At 35.4% G+C, this 19,667-nt stretch overlaps 1 protein-coding gene across 9 annotated transcripts in view; it reads right to left on the bottom strand.

Moving 5' to 3' along the window:
- The window catches only part of YTHDF3 (YTH N6-methyladenosine RNA binding protein 3), a 40,053-nt gene that overhangs the window by 11,701 nt on the left and 8,685 nt on the right, over positions 1 to 19,667 (bottom strand). For 8 of the 9 annotated variants that reach the window (XR_006212797.1, XM_042972698.1, XM_042972691.1 and 5 more), the window contains 2 exons: positions 10,668 to 12,266; positions 3,754 to 3,819 (listed from right to left, as the gene is read on the bottom strand). Coding sequence is in view for 8 of the 9 variants with exons in the window: in XM_042972691.1 (XP_042828625.1) it covers positions 3,766 to 3,819; positions 10,668 to 12,266 (1,653 nt within the window). In the remaining variant the exon portion in view is untranslated. The remainder of the gene's footprint in view (positions 1 to 3,753; positions 3,820 to 10,667; positions 12,267 to 19,667) is intronic. The other variant, XM_042972696.1, reaches the window with a different exon arrangement.

Genomic DNA, 19,667 nt, shown 5'->3' with positions numbered 1-19,667 from the left:
AAAATGAAAAAAATAAAATTAGTACATTCCAGACTTTTAATTCAAAAGTGGAATTGTTAACTAGTAACTTTCTGTTACCTTAGTTATTTTATTATATATCCTATTATCTTTCCTCCATTCCCTTTTGTTATTTCAAATGCAAAACAGAACACATCAGTATTGAATATGTAATGTCTAAAAGTTGAAATGCCTTTCTATAAGTTCAAAGTTTTCTGTCAAGAGGCAGTGAAGTGAGTTTCACTCAGAAATTAGAGTGCAATATAGCAAGTCAATTTCTAAATTAAGAAATTGCACATACAATTTTTAAAATAAATCATTAAGTAAACTGGAAAGATAATTCAACAATTTAAGTTACTTCCTGAAACTTAAACAAGATAATTCGTATCACCTAAACACATATGTTCATGAAGTAATAATGTATTTGCTGCTGAAGAAAAGTAAGTGAAATACCCATCAAATTTAATGATGACTGTTCATACTGTAATAGGTATGAAAGAAGTATCTCCCAAAGATCTAGCATGAACCCAGTGAGCTATAGATAGTTCATTTACTAAACTTCTAAAATTCTTAACCAGCACCGGAACAAAATACAGCCACTATTAACTCTCCTATGGCGCAAGAACCTTAATCTGAGAAAAAAATAAAAACAAATCAGTACCCTAAAATGTTAATCAGAGCACGTCGTTTCCCCAACTCTGGCTTACAAAGACTATTTACCAAGTGCAAAAACATAGTATTACTACACTTAAAACTGTATCATCTTGACTATACAAAAATACCACTCAATGTTTTATCAGAGAATTACTTAAATACGTAATATAAAAAGTTTATAGTATTGGGGTGACTGGCTGGCTCTGTCAGTAGACACATGAATCTTAATCTCAGGGTCATGAATTCAAGCCCCACGTTGGGCATGGAGCCTAATTAAAAATTTAAAAAAAAGCTTATGGTATCCACTGTGACACATCTTGTGCCAAAAACTATTTTCCAAAGAAATATTATTCTTCAAATTTTATAGTAAAGATGAAAGGAAAAGCAAAATTTTGTTTCTGTTAATCATAATCAACTCACTCAGTATAAAAGAAGTCCATCCATAAAAAAGTTTACCAAAAGGTAGATGAGAACAGACTTCGACTAATTCTTGATCTTAAAGAACTATAATTTGATTAATGGGAAAGCATTAAACTAAATGTTCTACTTGAGAAAAAGATGTATAGAACTGTCAGAGAAATGTTCACTGTTGTCACAGGTAGTGTTACTGTTGAAGTGACTTCTTATATATTAACAAAAAATTTGGTTACTTTGAGAAAGACTATCATCTCATCTCAGAATCAAAAGTATTCCCATTATGAAAAATATTATTGGAGGTACTAAAATTTGCTCTTTCAAAATAACTAACAATATACAATGGTATACATGAGCAAAATGCATAGAAGATTCTAGAAATTAAAACAATTTAATAGGGATTTTATTATCATTATGTCTTGCTTGTTTTGGCATAAACTGCGGGTCTTCATCTGTTTCTGAGAGAACAGGTAAATAAATGCATTATTTAGGAAGTCACCTCAAAGTTACAGGCAATTGAAAACTCTAATTTCTACAGGGAAATAAAACTAAAAATTTTACTTGGGATTAGGTTTCCTGATAAGGATTTATAATCAAAGAATATCTAGTAGGATCTGAATGACTCACATTCAAGTACAGCAGAAGTAATATTTCAATAAAAAGATTATCTAAGTAGTCAAAAGTAGATTCTACTGCTGTGCAGATTACTCATATTTATCTGTACAAATATACTCAGAACACTATTAGTTCTTTGTTTTCTTTCTCTTATTTTGCAATTAAACTAGCTTTATCATTAGAAGTAATATATACAAATAGCAAGTTCAAGTAAAAAGTAAGCTCCTGTACCCACCTCTAGCCCCTTCTAAGTTCCTCCTAATGGGTCGCCACTATAACTTTAAGTAGCATACTAACACATACATTTCTTGTTCTTTCAATGCGAACACGATCAATTCCCATTGTATATGACAGGTAATGTATTACAGTGGACGTGTTATATTCTCCTTCTCTTCCCCCCCGCCTTACACTAGAAGCCACACTATTTTTAGTTTTAGTGATTGTCTTTATGACTTTAAATAATATGCTTGAGGCACAATTGCTTGATATATCATCTTTAAACAATCATCTGTTACCTTCAGATGAGAAAAACAGTGCATTTATTTACCCTTCCTCAATTCTTTCTCTCCTTCTATTCCATCTCATAACATTTTGTTCTAACTATAATTAAATTGTCCATTTCTACAAATGGGAAAAACAATCAGCAGCATTTATTATGTAACTTGAATAACTGAGTACAGAGTTCCTAAATAAAAAAGTACAGCAATTTAAACCAATAAATAAAAATTCAATGACATTCAAACTTTCCCAAAGGAAAGAGATTCTTCAAAGCATTTACTCCTTCAACAAATATTTAATCAGCTACTATGTGCCAGTCATTAGGTGCTAGGGATTCAGCAGAGAACAAAAGCAAGCCCTGCTCTCACAGAACTTATGTTCTGTGAACATGATTACTTAGAAACTTTTTATTTTCTTTTAGTTAGAATTTTATTTTCTTTTTAGCTTCCTTCACTTCTCCAAGGTCAGTGGTTCCCCACTGAGGGCTCATTTCATCTGTCAGGCTTTAAAGACCACAGTGGAGACGCTTATAGTCCTGAGATACACTACATACAATGAAGACCTGTCTGATACATAGAGTCTGCCCCTGCTGAGAGATACTTGTTCTAGTATAACCAGTTACCAGGTATTATCTTTCTTGAATACCTTTTTCATTCTGCTAAAAAACCTCTTCAGGTTACCTTCTCATGAAGGATACGCGGCTACTCTTGTACACCTGAAATCTTCTTTAGTTTGCGTTTCCCCTTCACTGATATAATGGGACACTGACCTTAAGAATATAATTCTATATACCCCATTCCCCTCCACTCTAAGAGTTTCCATAGGAGTATCCAGAGTTGTAGATGGAAAAATTCTGATAGTCTGATTCTCCTTCCCTTGTAGAAGGCAATTTGTCTTTTGCTCAGGAAGTTCAAGATTTTCTCTTTATCCTATCTTTCTTTTCAATTGGAAATAATGCTGCTAGTCACTCAGCTTGAGCCCATTCCCACTGAAAACATACAACCTTTGGCTCTGGGCATTTTTCTCTAACCATTCTTCCCTTTGATGGTTTTTTTCCTATACTCTTTCAACACTCCTTTAGAAAGACAGTGGGCGTCCCCTCTTTCCATCACTTGTTTTTACCTTTTGTATTTTTCATCTCTATTACTCCACATATGGAAATTTCTTCGATTTGAAACTCCAGATTAACTAGCTCTAAAACACGAGCATTTATTTTACTACCTGCTTGCTTGCTGTATTGTTTTTATTTTGACATTCGTATTTCTCATTTCCAAAAACATTTTCTGGCTTTCTTTTCTTTTTACATACGAATCCTAAGAACAAAATAAATTTTGTTTTATATTTTAAATTATCTTCTGTTCCTGAATCCTTTTAGTGAGTTTGCCTTGGTTGTTCTGCCATTAAGCTTGACTTTAATAAAATATTTTGGTATCAAAAGTATGTGTTAAAAAATATTAAGAATGAAGAACGAGGCAAATACTATGATAATTAGCACGGATTTCTCTTCCAGTTTTAAGTTTCAGCAATATCCCTTAGTTTAAAAGAGACAGCATGACTTTCTAAGTATTATACAACCTGACAGGATGTCTAGCAGGCTCCTCCACTGAGTGCTTTGCTGGCAAGACAACCTGGGGAATTCCTCTGTTGTCAAAATAACCACAAACAAACAAACAAACAAACAAAAGTCAATTAAAGACCCAGTGATGAGAAGATGGACTTAGCTTCTTAAAATCCTTCTTTTATCATAAGTAGGCCTAAGAACTTAAATAAAAACATGAACACTAGAAAGAGAAATGAAAGTTACAGTAACCACAGACCCAAATGTAAAATTTAAAACTAGTAACTCCCTGAAAAAGCGTAAGAAAAAATCTTCCCAAACCAGGGAAAGGCAAAGATTTTGAGGTCAGATTAGTATAAGCTTTCTAAAACTGTTCTTACTATTTAAAATTATTTTGGCTAATTCTATTTTGGCTATTTTAGCTTCTCTACCAGATCTTATACTAGAAAAAAGAAAAAAAATGGCAAAAAGGACACTGAGAATCAACTTATAATAGTATTGTGGTTATATACCCTTATCCTTAGGAAATAAACACTATACTTTTTGGGGGGTAAAGAGCCATGATATAGGGAACTTACTCTCAAATTGATGAAAAAAGCAAACAGGGAAGAACACTAATAGGTGAATCTGGATAAAAGGCATGTGTGTGTTTCACATATTATTCTTATTCTTCCAAATAAATTAAAAATTATGTCCAAATAAAAAGGAAAAAGATTCACACATACAGCTGCATGTAGCTATAGTTCAATCAGTTCTACTCTATCATTATGGCACCAATATATTTTGGTTATTTTCCTGATGATAAACATTTAGGTTGTTCCCAGTCTTTTTACTATTATCTACATTCTTGTGTGTCTTCTGATGTATTTAGGAAGTTTCTCTTAGCTATGTATGTGTGTGTGCATGTGTGTGTGTACACAAAGAACTGAATTATAAAATATATGAAATTTTGTTCAGCTTTACAAAAAAATGCAAAATTACTTCCCCACATGGCTGTTATCAATTTAATGGTCCTATCTCCAGCTGTAGAAGAGCTTTTGTTGATCTACAGTCTAATACCTGATACTATCAAATTTCTCAATTTCACCAAATAAACGGATATAAAAATTTTTTTCATTATACTCCTGATTTGTATTTCCCTAATAAGACTGAGTATCTTTTCATATACTTTTTAGCCATATTTGTTTCAATCTATCTTTTGCCCATTTTTCAACTGGGTTCATCTTTTTTCTTCAACTGATTCACAGGAGTTCTTTCTACATTCTTGATACTAACTAATCTTTGGTCATTTATGTCCAAATTCCTCCTAGGGCCTTACATGTCTTTCTACCCTCCTTAAAGCATCTTTTGATGAACAGATTTTTTTTTTTTTTTTAAGTAGACTCCATGCTCAACATGACGCTTGAACTCACGACCCTGAGATCAAGAGTTGCATTCTCTGACTGGTGAGCCCCTTGATGAACAGATTTTAAACTGGTCAAATTTCATCAATCTTTTCTTTTATAATTAGTGCTATTCTGGGTCTTAAGAAACCCTACTTTACCCAAAGACTGAAGAATTTGCATCTGGGAAAATGTGACTTCCACATATCAGAAGCTTTGAAGAATTTCAGCAAAACACAAGACAGATGGGGTCATGTTAAAAGAGAACACTAAACAATGACTTGCAAATCCTTTTCTTTAACAAAGAAAATGGCCATAACAAGTAAAAAAAAAAAAATTCTAGCAAAACACCACTAATTTGTCCTTTTTGATGGAGCCAAGGAGGACCTACAACAGAGGGGGAACACATCCTTTATCACTGGGTTGCCAAGCGTATTTAAAAGCAGTTATGCTGGAAAGCTAAAGTGTAAGCACAACATTATCCAAGAGAAAATCTACAAATGAAAATTTACACATTCCTGCTAGACAAGGGATAACAGCACCAGGAAGAAAACTGGGCAAGGACACGTGATACCCCAAATGCAAAACAGTCAATAAACAGAGAAAACAGTTTCCCCGACATGGCTGTTTCAAACTCAAAGAAAAGTTAAATTTCACCCACTAGCATATTCATTGTACTGGCTCTCCCTTCTCACTCTTCACAGGCTGATGAATCATTTGACTGGTAAAGTTAACAATCAACAGGATTCTCCTGTCTCCACATTTGCAGCAGGAAGAGAATGTGAAACTAACACTAAACATTAAAAGGAAGAAAGGAAAAAAAACAACAATAACCCTGTTTTGGAGCAAATACCTGACCTGGATGATCCTCTTCCAGGTTCAATGATGACAGAAAAAGGTCAAAATGAGTCTTAAAATATCCTTTCACAAAAAAGGATACTAATAAAACTACAATGAATCAAACTAAAAAGCTTCTGCACAGCGAAGGAAATCATCAACAAACTAAAAGGTAGCTTACTGAATGGGAAAAGAGATTTACAAATGACAGTTCCAATTAGGAGTTAAGGACATGAATGAACATTTTTCCAAAGACATGGCCAACAGACAAGAAAACATGCTCAATATCACTAATCAGTAGGGAAATGTAAATCAAAACCACAATGAAATCGCACCTGACACCTGTCAGAATGGCTAGCATCAAAACAAGAAATAACAAGTACTGGCGAGTGTTTAGAGAAAAGGGAAACATTGTGCAGCGTTTGGGCAAATGGGAATTGGTGTAGCCACTGTGGAAAACAGTATGGAGGTGCCTCAAAAAATTAAAAATAGAAACACCATACAATCCAGTAATCCCACTTCTGGGTATTTAACCAAAGAAAACAAAACCACTAATTTAAATATATATATAACACCCCTAGGTTTATTGCTGCAATATTTATAATAGCAAAATATGCAAGCAATGCCAAGTGTCTATCAATGGATGAATGGATGAAGAAAGATGTGGTGTATATACATACACGCACAATGGGACTTTACTTAGCCATTAAAAAAAAAAATGAAATCTTGCCACATGTGGTAACATGGATGAACCTAGAAGGTATTATGTTAAGTGAAATAAGTCAGACAGAGAAAGACAAATACCATATGATTTCACTTATATGTGTAATCTAAAAATCAACAAAGTTGGGAGGGTGGGGAGGGGTATAAGAGGTGAAGAGGATTAAGAGGTACAAAATTCCAGTTATAAGTACAAAAGCACAGAACAAGGTATAGTGAATATGGTAATAACTCTGTATGCTGACAGTAACTATACTTACAGTGGTGAGCATTTTGTAATGTATGTAAATGTTGAATCACTAAGTTGTACACCTGAAAATAACACTGTATGTCAACTATACTTCAATTTAAAAAGAACTATACTGAGTCTAAATCATGGTTGCCAGAAGTTAGATATGGGGGAAGAATGTTAATATGAAGGGATAGTACAAGATAGCTTTCCCAGGATGATGATATTATTCTGTATCCTGATCATGGTGATAGTTATACAAATCTATAAGTGTGTTAAAATTCATGGAACTGTACTTCCTCAAAAAGTGAATTATACTATGTAATTTTTTTAAAACTTTTATCTTTTTTTAAAATATTTATTTTGATAGAGAGCACCAGCAAGGGACAGGAGAGAGAGAGAGAGGGAGACAGAATCTCAAGCAGGCTCCGTGCTATCAGCACAGAACCTGACACAGGACTTGAACTCATGAACACCGAGATCATGACCTGAAAAGAAATCAAGAGTCAGATGCTTAACCGACTGAGCCACTCAACTACCCCTAAAAAACTTTTTTAAAAAGGATATATACACAAAGTTATGGGACCTTTATTTACATTCTCCAAAAACTAGAAACAACTCAGAAGTGCTTTAAAGGATGAACAGATAAAAACACTATGGTGAATCCACACAGTGGAATGGTACTTAGTAATTAAAAGGAACAAAGAATTGATATATAAAACACTGATACACTGCAAAGATATCATGCTAAGTGAAAGAAATCTTAAAAGATTACACACTATGTAATTTCGTTTACATGACATTATGAAAAATGCCTTATAGAGACAGAGAATGGATTGATCAAAGGGGGAGGGAAGCACTTGACTACAAGTCAGCAAAAGGGAATTTACAAATTCACAATTTTACTGTAGGTAAATTTTAAAAAACTAAACAAGTTGAAAAGTATATGGAAGGGGCACCTAGGTAGCTCAGTCTGTTAAGTGTCCAACTCTTGGTTTCAGCTCAGGTCAAGATCTCACAGTTCATGGGACAGTGTGAAGCCTGCTTGGGATTCTCTCTTTCCCTCTCTCTGCCCCTCCCCCACTCACTCTCTCAAAATAAATAAACTGAAAAAAAAATTATCAAATATGTCACATAAGGTTGAACAACAAAAAAAAGATTCAAAATAAACATGTCAAAGATGGATTATATACCATCAAAAGACTGGCAGTAAACTCTGAAACAATTTAAATGTAAAATTTTTAAGTTTAAAAATTAAGTTTAAATCACTGTGGTATATAGTATATATGTGATTATAAAAACAATATGTAACTGTCATAAATAATTCCTGAGACAATTATATTAAAAAAAATAATAAACTAGGACTAAATTTGCAGACCGGGTAGGTAAGAAATGTGGAAGACATACAAGGGTGACCACCCCTTAGTGGTGGGAGAGAAAAAAAAATTGGTAAATATTTCCTTGCCATGCATCTTTTTCCCCTGAGCAATCTCATGCCACTTTCGTGGAATCAACTATTTAAGAAAAGAAAGCTCCCAAATGTGTGACTCTCACATCTAACTGCTTAATCACAGATTTCACAGTCCATATTTCTCAAAAACACCTTAAAATCAGCACCTCCTCAAAAAGAAACCTGCATCCTACTTTTCATACCCCAAATCAGTTCTACTGATCCACTATTGGTCATGGCAGTTACAGTATGACCATTTACTCACCTGCTGAGCTCAAAAGTTCAGAAGCTACTTTTGATCCTCCTTTTTCACTATTCTCCCACATTTAACCGGAATCACTAGCACCAGAATCACCTAAGGTATCTATTAAAAATGTACACCAGCAGGTCCTTTATGAAATACAGTTGTCCCTTGGACAACATGGGTTTAAACTGTGTGCATTGGCATATATGTAGATTTTTCTGTTAAATACAGTACTGTAAATGTACTTTATCTTCCTGATGATTTTAATACCATGTTTTCTCTCACTTACTCGACTGTTAAGACTACAGTATATAATTCATGTAAGATACAAAATGTGTGTTAATCGACTGTTTATGTTATCAGCAAGGTGGCTTCCTGTAAACAGCAGGCTATCAGTGGTTAAGTTTTGGGTGAGTCAAAAGTTACACACAAATTTCCAACTATGGAAATTGGGGGGTGGGGGGGGCACCCCTGACCTGCACATTTGTTCAAGGGCCATCCATAGATCAGATTTTCCTACAGCGGAAGAATCACTGCATTCCAAGAAGCATCCCAATAATTTAAGCAGCTTAAGGTTTGCAAACTACTGTTCTAGAATTATTATTTCAATATTATTCACCAGTGAGGAACGTTCGCTCAAATAGTTCCCTTGTCTGCAAAGATTAAGAAGCCACAGATATTTAAGTTCACACATAGAAACAAATTACTGACATTTTCTACGTAAGAGCTTTCCATAGTAACCAACATAATTTATTAGAAGAGCTTCTAACTTGGGGGACCTGGGTGGCTCAGTCAGTTGAGCATCCAACTCTTGACTTCAGCCCAGGTCATGATCCCAGGGTTGTGAGATTGAGCCCTGCATCGGGCTCCATGCTAAGTGTGGAGCCTGCTTAAGACTCTTTCAACCTTGGCCCCTCTCCCCTGCTTGCATGCTCTTCCCGTATCTCTTTCTCTACCAGTCAATATTTTAAAAAACCTTCTAGTAACTTTACCCTTGCGGCATTTGAAAAGAAATTTGAATGTACCGTCTATGGAAAAATCTGCTAGTTGTCTACTATATCCATTCTCTCTTTTCCTCCTAAAAATAGGACCCCAATTTTCTTCTGCGGTTTGGAACAGAAAACATTCCCCAGCTGTCTTGCCTTTGTGCCCCGTGACCAAATTCTGGCCTACATGACGCAAGCAAAAAGAGTGCATAACTTCAGGAAAGTCTCACGAGTTTCAGAGAGGGTCAATAACAGAATAAGAAATCAAATTCTTCAATCAAAATCTCAAAGTCCATGCATTCCCAACTCTAAACTGCCTTCCCAAAGTCAGATCCTTCCTATACTTTATACAAGTGCTTAATTTAAATGTACAAATTATGAAAATGTTTCAGGAAGGGAGTGCCTGGGTAGCTCAGTTGGTTAAGGGTCTGACACTTGATTTTGGCTCAGATCATTAACAGATCATGGTTGGTGAATCTCAGCCCCCTGACCGGGCTCTGTGCCACCAGTGTGTGGAGCCTGCTTGAGATTCTTTCTCTCCCTCTCTCTCTGTCCCTCCCCATCCCCTGCTTGCTCACGAGCTCTCTCTCAAATATTTTAAAAAATGGTTCAGGAAGGGGTTTCGGGGAAAAAAAAATCTGTTTTCTCACAAATACAAAATAAATTACATTCAAACATTTATTTAAAAGCTGTTTCAAAATCCTAAGCACGTTTTTGCCTAAAACTAATGTTTAAAATTAGTGATTAGAGTCCCTCACCAGTTCCTAAATTTGCTTAGTTATAAATGCAGAACTTACTAGGCTTTGATGAATACAACTCAATGACCTTTATCCCCTGAATATAAAGAACAGGCAAATTCAGAGTAAGGATGACACTTAGGAAGGAAAGAGAAAAGGATTTAATGTGCCTCTGAGGCCCTCAAGGGAGTTTGCAGAGTTCTGTTTCTTAAGCTAAGTGGTTGGTTTCCTTCAGAATAAAGTTCCTAAACTCAAAATGTAATATTAAAAGGCATTAAAGAACACCCATCCATATGTACCCCCCCCAAGAAGAAGACCCTACATACAAAAACCACTGTACTCTTACCCTACGCATGGCTTCCTCCTCTTCTTGACGCTTTTCATAATGTGCAAAGTCATCAAAGATTGAGGTGGTATGCTTGAAAGTAGCAATTATTTTAAGCACTTGCTTAGCTTTTTCTAGGGGTACCTCTTGAGTGTCCCTTGAATTGGTAACTGGTTTGTTGTCATTATTTTCTAAGCGAATATGCCGTAACTGGTTATTGGGAACATCTTTGACAAAGATCCATTTAACTTCAAATTTGCCCTTCCACTTATCCTGAGACCAGACACCAGCATATGCATTATAGTCCACAACAGACTTCATTTCAGCCACTCCACAAAAATGTCCACTGCCATTCACACTGAAGAGTAAATAGAGTGGGCCTTTCCCATTCAGGGAACGGTAAGCTGCATCCAAACGCTTATTACCATGCTCAGTACTACACCAGATAGAGTACTTAATGGATCGGTGTATGTCATCCTCAGAATAGCTTTTAATTATAAACACACGTCCATTCTTCAGGTTCCAGTCAAAGTCTTTGGGATTATAATTGTTTATGGCCTTTAGCTTTTCCAGCACTGGATGCACTTCTACACTAGAAGGTGAAGCACTGACAGGAACAACACCTAAACCAAAGTTTTCACCGCCCACTCCATTGTTCTGATTGAATCCAGCTCCCCTATTCCGAGGAGCTACCCAGCGATTCTGCAGCTGTTGCTGTTGGGGCTGCACTTGGTGAGGCTGGGCCTGTGGCTGAGGTCCTTGTTGCTGCTGTGGTTGTGGTGGCTGAGGCTGCTGTTGAGGCAGTTGGCTTTGCACCAATGTTGGTGGTTGAATTAATGGCTGAGGCTGCTGGATTATAGTTTGAGGAGGCAGAACTGGTTGGGTTGGTGGAGCCTTTACCACTGACCCCTTTTCATCCCAAGTTCCAATATTCATGTTGTGTTTTATAGGAGGTGGTGGCACAGCAGAACCCCCAATTCCCACATTGCCCTTGGGTTTAAGTTTCGGTTGAGGTTTGGCAGGCTTTCTGGCAATGGCAGCCCATGAGGTCGGTTTAGGCGCTGCACTGCTAACTGGGGGCACACTATTGGTTGCAATGCTAGTCATACCACTGCTGCTCAAGGCTGTACCTACAGTTTTTGTCACTGCAGCTGTCAGGTCACCACCAATTTTCAGTCCAGTCATGCCTTGCTCAATACTGCTAATGCCAGGCACCTTACTCAAAGTATCATTGCCAAATCCAGCCTGTCCATCCGTAATAGCTCTCCCAAGAGAACTAGGTGGATAGCCATAACTGCTACTATAAGCAGAACTTTGTGTTGATTGTCCCTGAGATCCACTTGTCCCCCATGTAGAGAAATCAGCATTACCAGGAAAAAAGTTAAATCCATGTTGACCAAGAAATGGAGGGGTATTTCCTAATGCCCCAGGTTGACTAAACACACCATCTGGTATATAATGATGTTCTCCATTACTCATTTGTCCATAGGTTGTCAGATACGGCATAGGTTGGTCTCCAGCCGTGGACCATGCTGCTTCCCCAAGAGAATATGGAAATCCAATGGATGGAGCATAGTAACTAGGCATGTATGGATCTGACATTGGTGGATAGCTGTTACTCTGGAAAACAAAAGATCATAATCAGGAGCGAAGTATCCTCTTAAGACCAGGGGGAAAAAAGGACTCTCAAAGATTAAAAACAAATAGTTTTAAATAAATGAAAACCAAATACACTTCTTCCAGATAAAATGAAAATTTCAAACCCAATTTTATCAAAACAAAAATGTGCTGGTATTTTTATTTTAAAATATTCGTTATAAAATTGCAGGGTTTGGGGGAGGGGAGCGAGGAGGTGGGTAGGAAGAGGATTATTTCTGAGAGTCAGATCCTCTGGCACAATTTAAAAATATCATTTCTACAAAAATCTGATTTATAAACTCTGCAGACACAAATTGATCATTTACAGCCAACTTTATTTTAAACAGTTAATGTATCCAAAAACTTACATGCAAAGATCAAACAAATCTGGAATCTATGCCAAATAATAGAGGAATTTTAGAATACCTATCTATATGATGGAATCCAATTTAGCAGTTACATTCTGTACTTTCATTAAGAAACAATAAAAGAAGGGTGGCCTGGGTGGCTCAGTTAAGTGTCCAACTTTGGCCCAGGTCATGATCTCAAGGTTCATGAGTTTGAGCCCTATGTCGGGCTCAGTGCTGACAGCCTGGAGCCTGCTTCTGATTCTGTGTCTCCTTCTCTGTGCTCCTTCCTCGCTGATGCTCTCTCTCTCTCAAAAATAAACATTAAAAATTAAAAAAAAAAAAAGAAATGCTCACACTATGAGAAGAAAAAAATGACAAGATTATACCTATGGCATGATCCAAATTTGCTTCTTTTTGTTTTGTCTTGCTCATTTTGAAAAAAAATCAAAACAAAATCCTTACTGTGGTTTCTAAATGGTGGGATAATAGGTGCCGCTTTTTAGACTCTAATTTCTGAATTTTACCCAATAAACTATCACCTTCCTAATCAGAATTTTAATTTAGAAATAGTGAGTTCCTGCAATTTTTTCCAGAATTACTGCAATTAAATCAATGTTTACTTGTGAATAGTAACTAATGATTCATTTAATGATTTGCCATAAAAGAAAACACCAAATTCTATTTAAAGAAAAAAACCTCAAACTTGTTACTAGCCAATGTAAAAAACAAACATTTTAAGGATTTATTTTAAAATTGGTTTAAGCCAAAAACATGTCTGATAATAGATTTTCACCCTTTGGTTTAGGTATGATTTTTTAAAGCATTGAACAGACCTCTGAATGTATAGAATTAAGCAAAATGCAAGAATTAAGCTAATACCTAATCAGGACAACTAGAAGTCACCATGCGAGGATGAATACCATTCTGAAGGCTGACTGTTCACTTAATTTACATAGGCATTCTTATTCAAAGTTCCTAGAGCAAAGTATTTAGCTTTTTTTGTTGTTGTTACTCTCTTCCACTCAAGAAAGTATTTCCACCACTTCTCTACCACTTAAGAAAGTGTATCAATATAAACGTGTGACAGTAACGTCATAGATACTACCTGGTATTCACATGACATTCTTTTAAGGGCCTATCATTGGCAATTGACATATTTTATTATTATGAAGTTACTTGTGACACACTTCGCAACTGTCAAAATTGTCCTCTATGAGAAACTTAATATTTTGTCTTCTGCAATGATGCCAATAAAACTGATATAAAAATAAGAGAGGGGTGCTGGGTGGCTCAGCTGGTTAACCTTCTGACTCTGGATTTCTGCTCAGGTCATGGTCTCACAGTTCATGAGTTTGAGTCCCGCACTGGCCCCTGCAGAGCCTGCTTGGGATATTCTCTCTCTCTCTCTCTCTCTCTCTCTCTCTCTCTGTGCCCTTACCCTGCTCATTCTCTCTCTCGAAACAAACATTAAAAAAAAAGTAACTTAAGACAAATAAAAGTTGCATTGAAATTACTAATTATGACACAGATTTATTGAGTATTTCCAGCAATGCTTGGTCTTAAAGACAAAAAAACAATTCTGTCACTTAGTACGATTTAAAGAAAAAACAATGACTCTTAAAATATACTTATATCATATACTTATATTTACTTATATTTTAACTAAGTATAAAAATATACTTATATTTTAACTAAGTATATAAATATATACTTATATTTTAACTACATTCAGAACGGGAAATAAATGGGCTACTGTTGACTAATTTAGTTGAGTATATTCTTCAACTGTATTAGCTAATTATTACCTATATAATGCTCAGAATATTAGTATGAAGGAAATGAAGAACATCTTTGAAACCACAACAGTACTGGCATCGTCATACAGACCAACACTGGAAATACTGGCTGCTATATTTAATACTAGAGAAATTTTCAGGAAAGCTCAAAATCACCAACAATGGTTTGCAAAGAAAAACTTCTTGAAAAAATTAGTAATGATTATTAAACTTACTAGCCATGAAGATCACACACACTCACGTGTGTATAATCGGATCACTAAATTATTTATTAAAAATAAAAGCACTCATAGGGCTTCACACTGACAAGGACATCCCGGTGACATAAAACTCCAAAAAGCTTAATAAAAATGAACAGGTCAGCCAATATAACATGCATAATAGATTAAAACATTTTTTAAGTTATCTTTTTTCAGCTTAAAGTTACTAAAACTATCCTTTTATTTATTAGTTTATTACTTACTTCACCCAAGCACTTATTGAATGCCTGCTTCTGAAAAACACAGATACATTCATTCTAAAAGAAAACCTACAGTTAAAAAGACATAAAATACAGGGGAGTGAATAAATCCCATATTAGGGAAGAAAACTAGAGTGTGCTGAATAGGGAGGTAATCAGTTTCAAAGTCTTAATTTAGAATGTTGGCATTAAATGTGGACTCAGTAAGTCCTTACCTATTGTGGGAGTGGAAAATCAGACCAGATAGAAAGTTTTTAAAGTTGAACTCTTCATAATCAAATTTTTGCAAAATGACACCTCTAACTTATGTTGAATATTATTTCACCATCACAGATAAGAAATTTCACACAGTTACATACCAAGTTCCTAACTTATCTGTAACCATAATAATTCAGAGGTTAGCAAACTAAAGGCCAAAGGGTAAATAGGCTGCTAGCTTAGGGGTTTTTTCAGAGTGCAGAGCATAGAGTGGATCTGATCCCTGGGCTATAGTTTGTCCACCCTGTTTTAACTGATGGTCTCATCTGTACTCATTCCTAAAAAACCAGCCAATTTTCTTTGGAGACTGGGGAAACAAATTTTGCCAACTCTGTTACCTGTGGGGCTGGAACAGGCCCAAACACTTTTGGGTGTGGGGGCTTTTATTAGAGATCTTTTCCATTGTTTTTTTAATCGTAATTTTTACTACTTCACCTCTCAATTACAGACTTTGTAAAAACGGCAAGTTTAAATTACTTTAAAATGCGTTCGGTTAGTCATGAGGGCTACCAAACAGACAGCTCTGGCTAATAAGCAGGCACACTGCTGTCCCCGATCTGATTATAGAGCTGTCCAGTGTTATTTCCACCACCTACACTTCATCAGTATAGTGGGTAACTGGCCTGCTTTCTGCAGTTTATCAAACAACACTAACCATTTATTTTTCCAATTCTTTCAGCAGTTTTAGCCCCATGAAAGTACTTAATCAGATTCTAAAGGCAAGGCTTCATTTTGGGTTCTAGTAAGAACAAAACTATAGAGGGGCACCTGGGTGGCTCCGTCGGTTAAGCATCCGACTTCGACTCAGGCCACGATCTCACAATTTGTGGGTTTGAGCCTCACGTCGGGCTCCATGCTGACAGCTCAGAGTCTGGATCCTGCTTCGGATTCTGTATCTCCCTCTTTCTCTGCCCCTCCCCTGCTCACACTCTGTCTCTCTCAAAAATAAACATTAAAATTAAAAAGAAAAAGAAAAAGAAAAAGAAAAAAAAGAAAAAAAAAAGAAAAAGAAAAACTATAGGAAACTTTCAGAGTTTAAAAGATATGGTCAACACATTTTGAATTAGTAGAGCTTCAATAGTAACATTAAAAAAGATGTTCTGCTAAATTTAAGATAAGTTTTTAATTGCTAGCTAAGTGGAATATCAATTAGAGGAATGTACCTTGGTAGTGAAGAGGAACAAAAGTTCCACTTACTGATGACGGAAAAAAACAACTCAAAACTTACTTTCGCCTTTTACTTCAAACCTGGTTATAATGAGACATAATCAATTGAACAGTTTATGTTCAAATAATCACTTGAACAGTTTATTCATTATTTGTAAATTGGTCAGTTATAGTGAAATTTTACTATATTCTTTGATAAAGATATGCAATCTTTAAACCAAATGATGTTGAAATGTTTGATGTTTCCCTCACTATCAAAAAACTATTTGGAAGGGGAAAAATAACAATAGGTAAATACAGGTGATGGCACAATCATTGGATATAACAAAAGATACTTATAAGAAGAGATCCACAGACCCTTTACCCAGAGCATAAACTTAGAAACACAATCTGGGGAGGCCATTTAACCTAAGGTTGAAGTGAAGTCATGAGGCATCTGAACTCGAATCACAAACCAGGTACTCATCGGCTATGTGAAAGTAGCCAAGTTACTTAAACTCTGAATTTTTTTCTCATCTACTAAAAGGAAATAAAGATACAGTGTCTAAAACACATTAAGTATTCAATCAACGACAGTTACATTTGTGACTACAACTTACCCCTTTAAAATGTAAATTAATCACCAAACACATGATATAATTTCAGACCTAGTCCATATCTTAAGAGTATAAACTGCTGTTGGGATGTAATAGCTAAGGACACAGACTCAATTCTTTAATCTTTTACTTTCTGTGTCAGTGATCTCTCAGATCATATTTCTCTAACCCTGACTCTTTGGTGGTGAAATGGGAGTAACACCTGCTGGTCTTATCAGTTGTAAAGATTTTTAAAATCTACTCTGTTAACTACAAAGAGCTATATGGATATAAAGTATGGGAGCTTAAGCCTTTTACCTTTAGTTTTGTGGTTTGTTTTTTTTTTTTTAATTTGGAAACTAAAATACAGAAAAGATGAAAAGATCTTCCTTAAAATTTTTAAATCATTTCTAATTATTATTCCTTAGCCTTATGAAATAGATCAATTGTTCTTCTAGTATCTCTAAGAAAATCTGAACAAGAGGTTCAAGATCACTGCTCTGACTTGAGACATTTTAATACAACTCAATTATAACCAGTCTTTCACTTATAGCAACCTAAGATCCATTTTAACTTTCCTTCCAAGAAAGAAGACTATAAATGTCTCATAAGTTCAATTAAAATGGAAAAGGCACAATTCACCAATAAAAGTACTTCTGTAAGGAGAAAAACAAAAACTTTTCCATTAAGAACCTGAGGTACTTCAAACTCCAGAAATCACTTCTGAATTAAAAAGTTAAGTGAAGGGGCACCTGGGTGGCTCGGTTGGTTAAGCGTCTGACTCCTGATTTTGGCTCAGGTCATGACCTCGAGGGTCATGTCTAGTACACTTTTAATGCTTATGTGTATTTTCTCCTAATACTTTAAAAAATATTATTGTGCTTTTCAAAAAGTATACTCTACACATATCTAATCATAAGGATGTCACAAAAAATGTTTTATACATGGTACCCAGTTAACCTAAATATTTCATCAACTGTAATTCTTTGTTCCTTAATTCTAGCAGATAACCCAATCCGTTCATTCAATACTTAATGCCTACTATGTGCTAGATACAATGCCAGTCATTGGAGACACAAACATGAACATGGTCTCTGACCCGGACCACTTCCCAGGTCTAGTGAGGAAGACACATGTACACTACAACTTGAAAGGTACTATAATGGAAGTACAACCAAAGCAAAACTTTCTGGGAGAATGAGAAAAGAATCATGAAGGGATAGACATGAGTCTGTGTATGTCTGTGTATAAATCATATACACAAATACAAAACAGATCATAAAGGAAGATATTCAGAAAATACTTTTTCAGAAAATAATGAGTCCTATTTCCCCAAGCATATTAGATGGAGAAAGTTGACCAAAGATGAGGGAAATGGAGCAATTTTAAGGCCATTCATATAATAAACGTATCCACTGTTGTGAAGCTGTGGTTACTCTTTAACATGACAGTGCCACAATCAGACTCGGACTTTAAGAGGACTGCTGAGTGGCAATATAGAATTATTAGTTAGAAAATCATTCCAACAGACAGAGATAATGCAAACTTTAAGGGCAGTTTTCAGAATAACAAAATTCAAAATATTTTTTACTTTCTTACTCTCCATGCCACTTCTCTGATAAACATGCTTAGGAATTTATTTCCCCATATATACAAGCAGACAAGCTCAAACTTCATTTTTCCAACTTATTCTTCAAATTTGTATGCATAAATTCCATGGCATCTGTAACAGTACCAGTTAAACCTGAATTTTCCAATCAACTTAATCATCAGAGTATTCTGAGGAACTTTAGAAGACTAATTTTAAGACCTGAAGGACGAACATTTACTTTCTAAATTACTATAAAAATTATCCCTTAAGAAACTGAGCACTAGAAAACAGAATACTCTACCACAGAAGGCCAACAACCTGTGTTAAAGTATCCCTAGGTTTGATACGAATTAGATCTAAGTATACAAAACAATTTAAATCATTAGCCAAAAACATTAACCACTTTTCCAGATAAAAGATTCATTTTTGTTATTTATAATACTAAAGCCAGATGAAGGCATTTAATTTTAAAGATATATTACACATCTAACTGCAAAAATTTTTAATTAAACAATTACTCAGCTAGATCAGTGCAAGGAAATATAAATGCTTGCATAACTGTAATCTGTGAATAATTACTTGAGATATTTCACCAACAATTCTAGTTTTCACAAACCTGCTTTAAAAGGTCCATTTTAAAAAATTTTCTTTTACCTAGGTGTTATTATGAGTAACTTGAATTCTTGTACTCTTAAGATTAAATTGTGAAACTCCTAAGATTTCAGGTAATTTTCAATTTTTATCTCCGATAAACCCAGTTTTCAACATTCCAGTGTTAGTACTCTTTAAAAGGTAAATGTGTGCCCTGATTACAGATAATTATTTTTAGTATTACAGAAACATAATTGCTAAAACCTGTTCACTAGTACTGACTAGGAGAGGGAGGATAATACACCCTTACTGGCATCAAATTTTAAAACTTCTCTTTAAACAGCATATGAGGGGCGCCTGGGTGGCTCAGTCGGTTAAGCGGCAGACTTGGGCTCAGGTCATGATCTCACAGCCCATTGAGTTCGAGCCCCGCGTCGGGCTCTGTGCTGACAGCTCAGAGCCTGGAGCCTGTTTCAGATTCTGTGTCTCCCTCTCTCTCACCCTCCCCCGTTCATGCTCTGTCTCTCTCTGTCTCAAAAATAAATAAATGTTAAAAAAAAAAAATTTATAAAAAAAAATAAACAGCATATGAATA

The sequence above is a fragment of the Panthera tigris genome, chromosome F2 (assembly GCF_018350195.1).
Source record: "Panthera tigris isolate Pti1 chromosome F2, P.tigris_Pti1_mat1.1, whole genome shotgun sequence".
In the NCBI taxonomy this organism is placed as follows: domain Eukaryota; kingdom Metazoa; phylum Chordata; class Mammalia; order Carnivora; family Felidae; genus Panthera; species Panthera tigris.
This window is presented reverse-complemented; position numbering and strand designations above follow the sequence as displayed.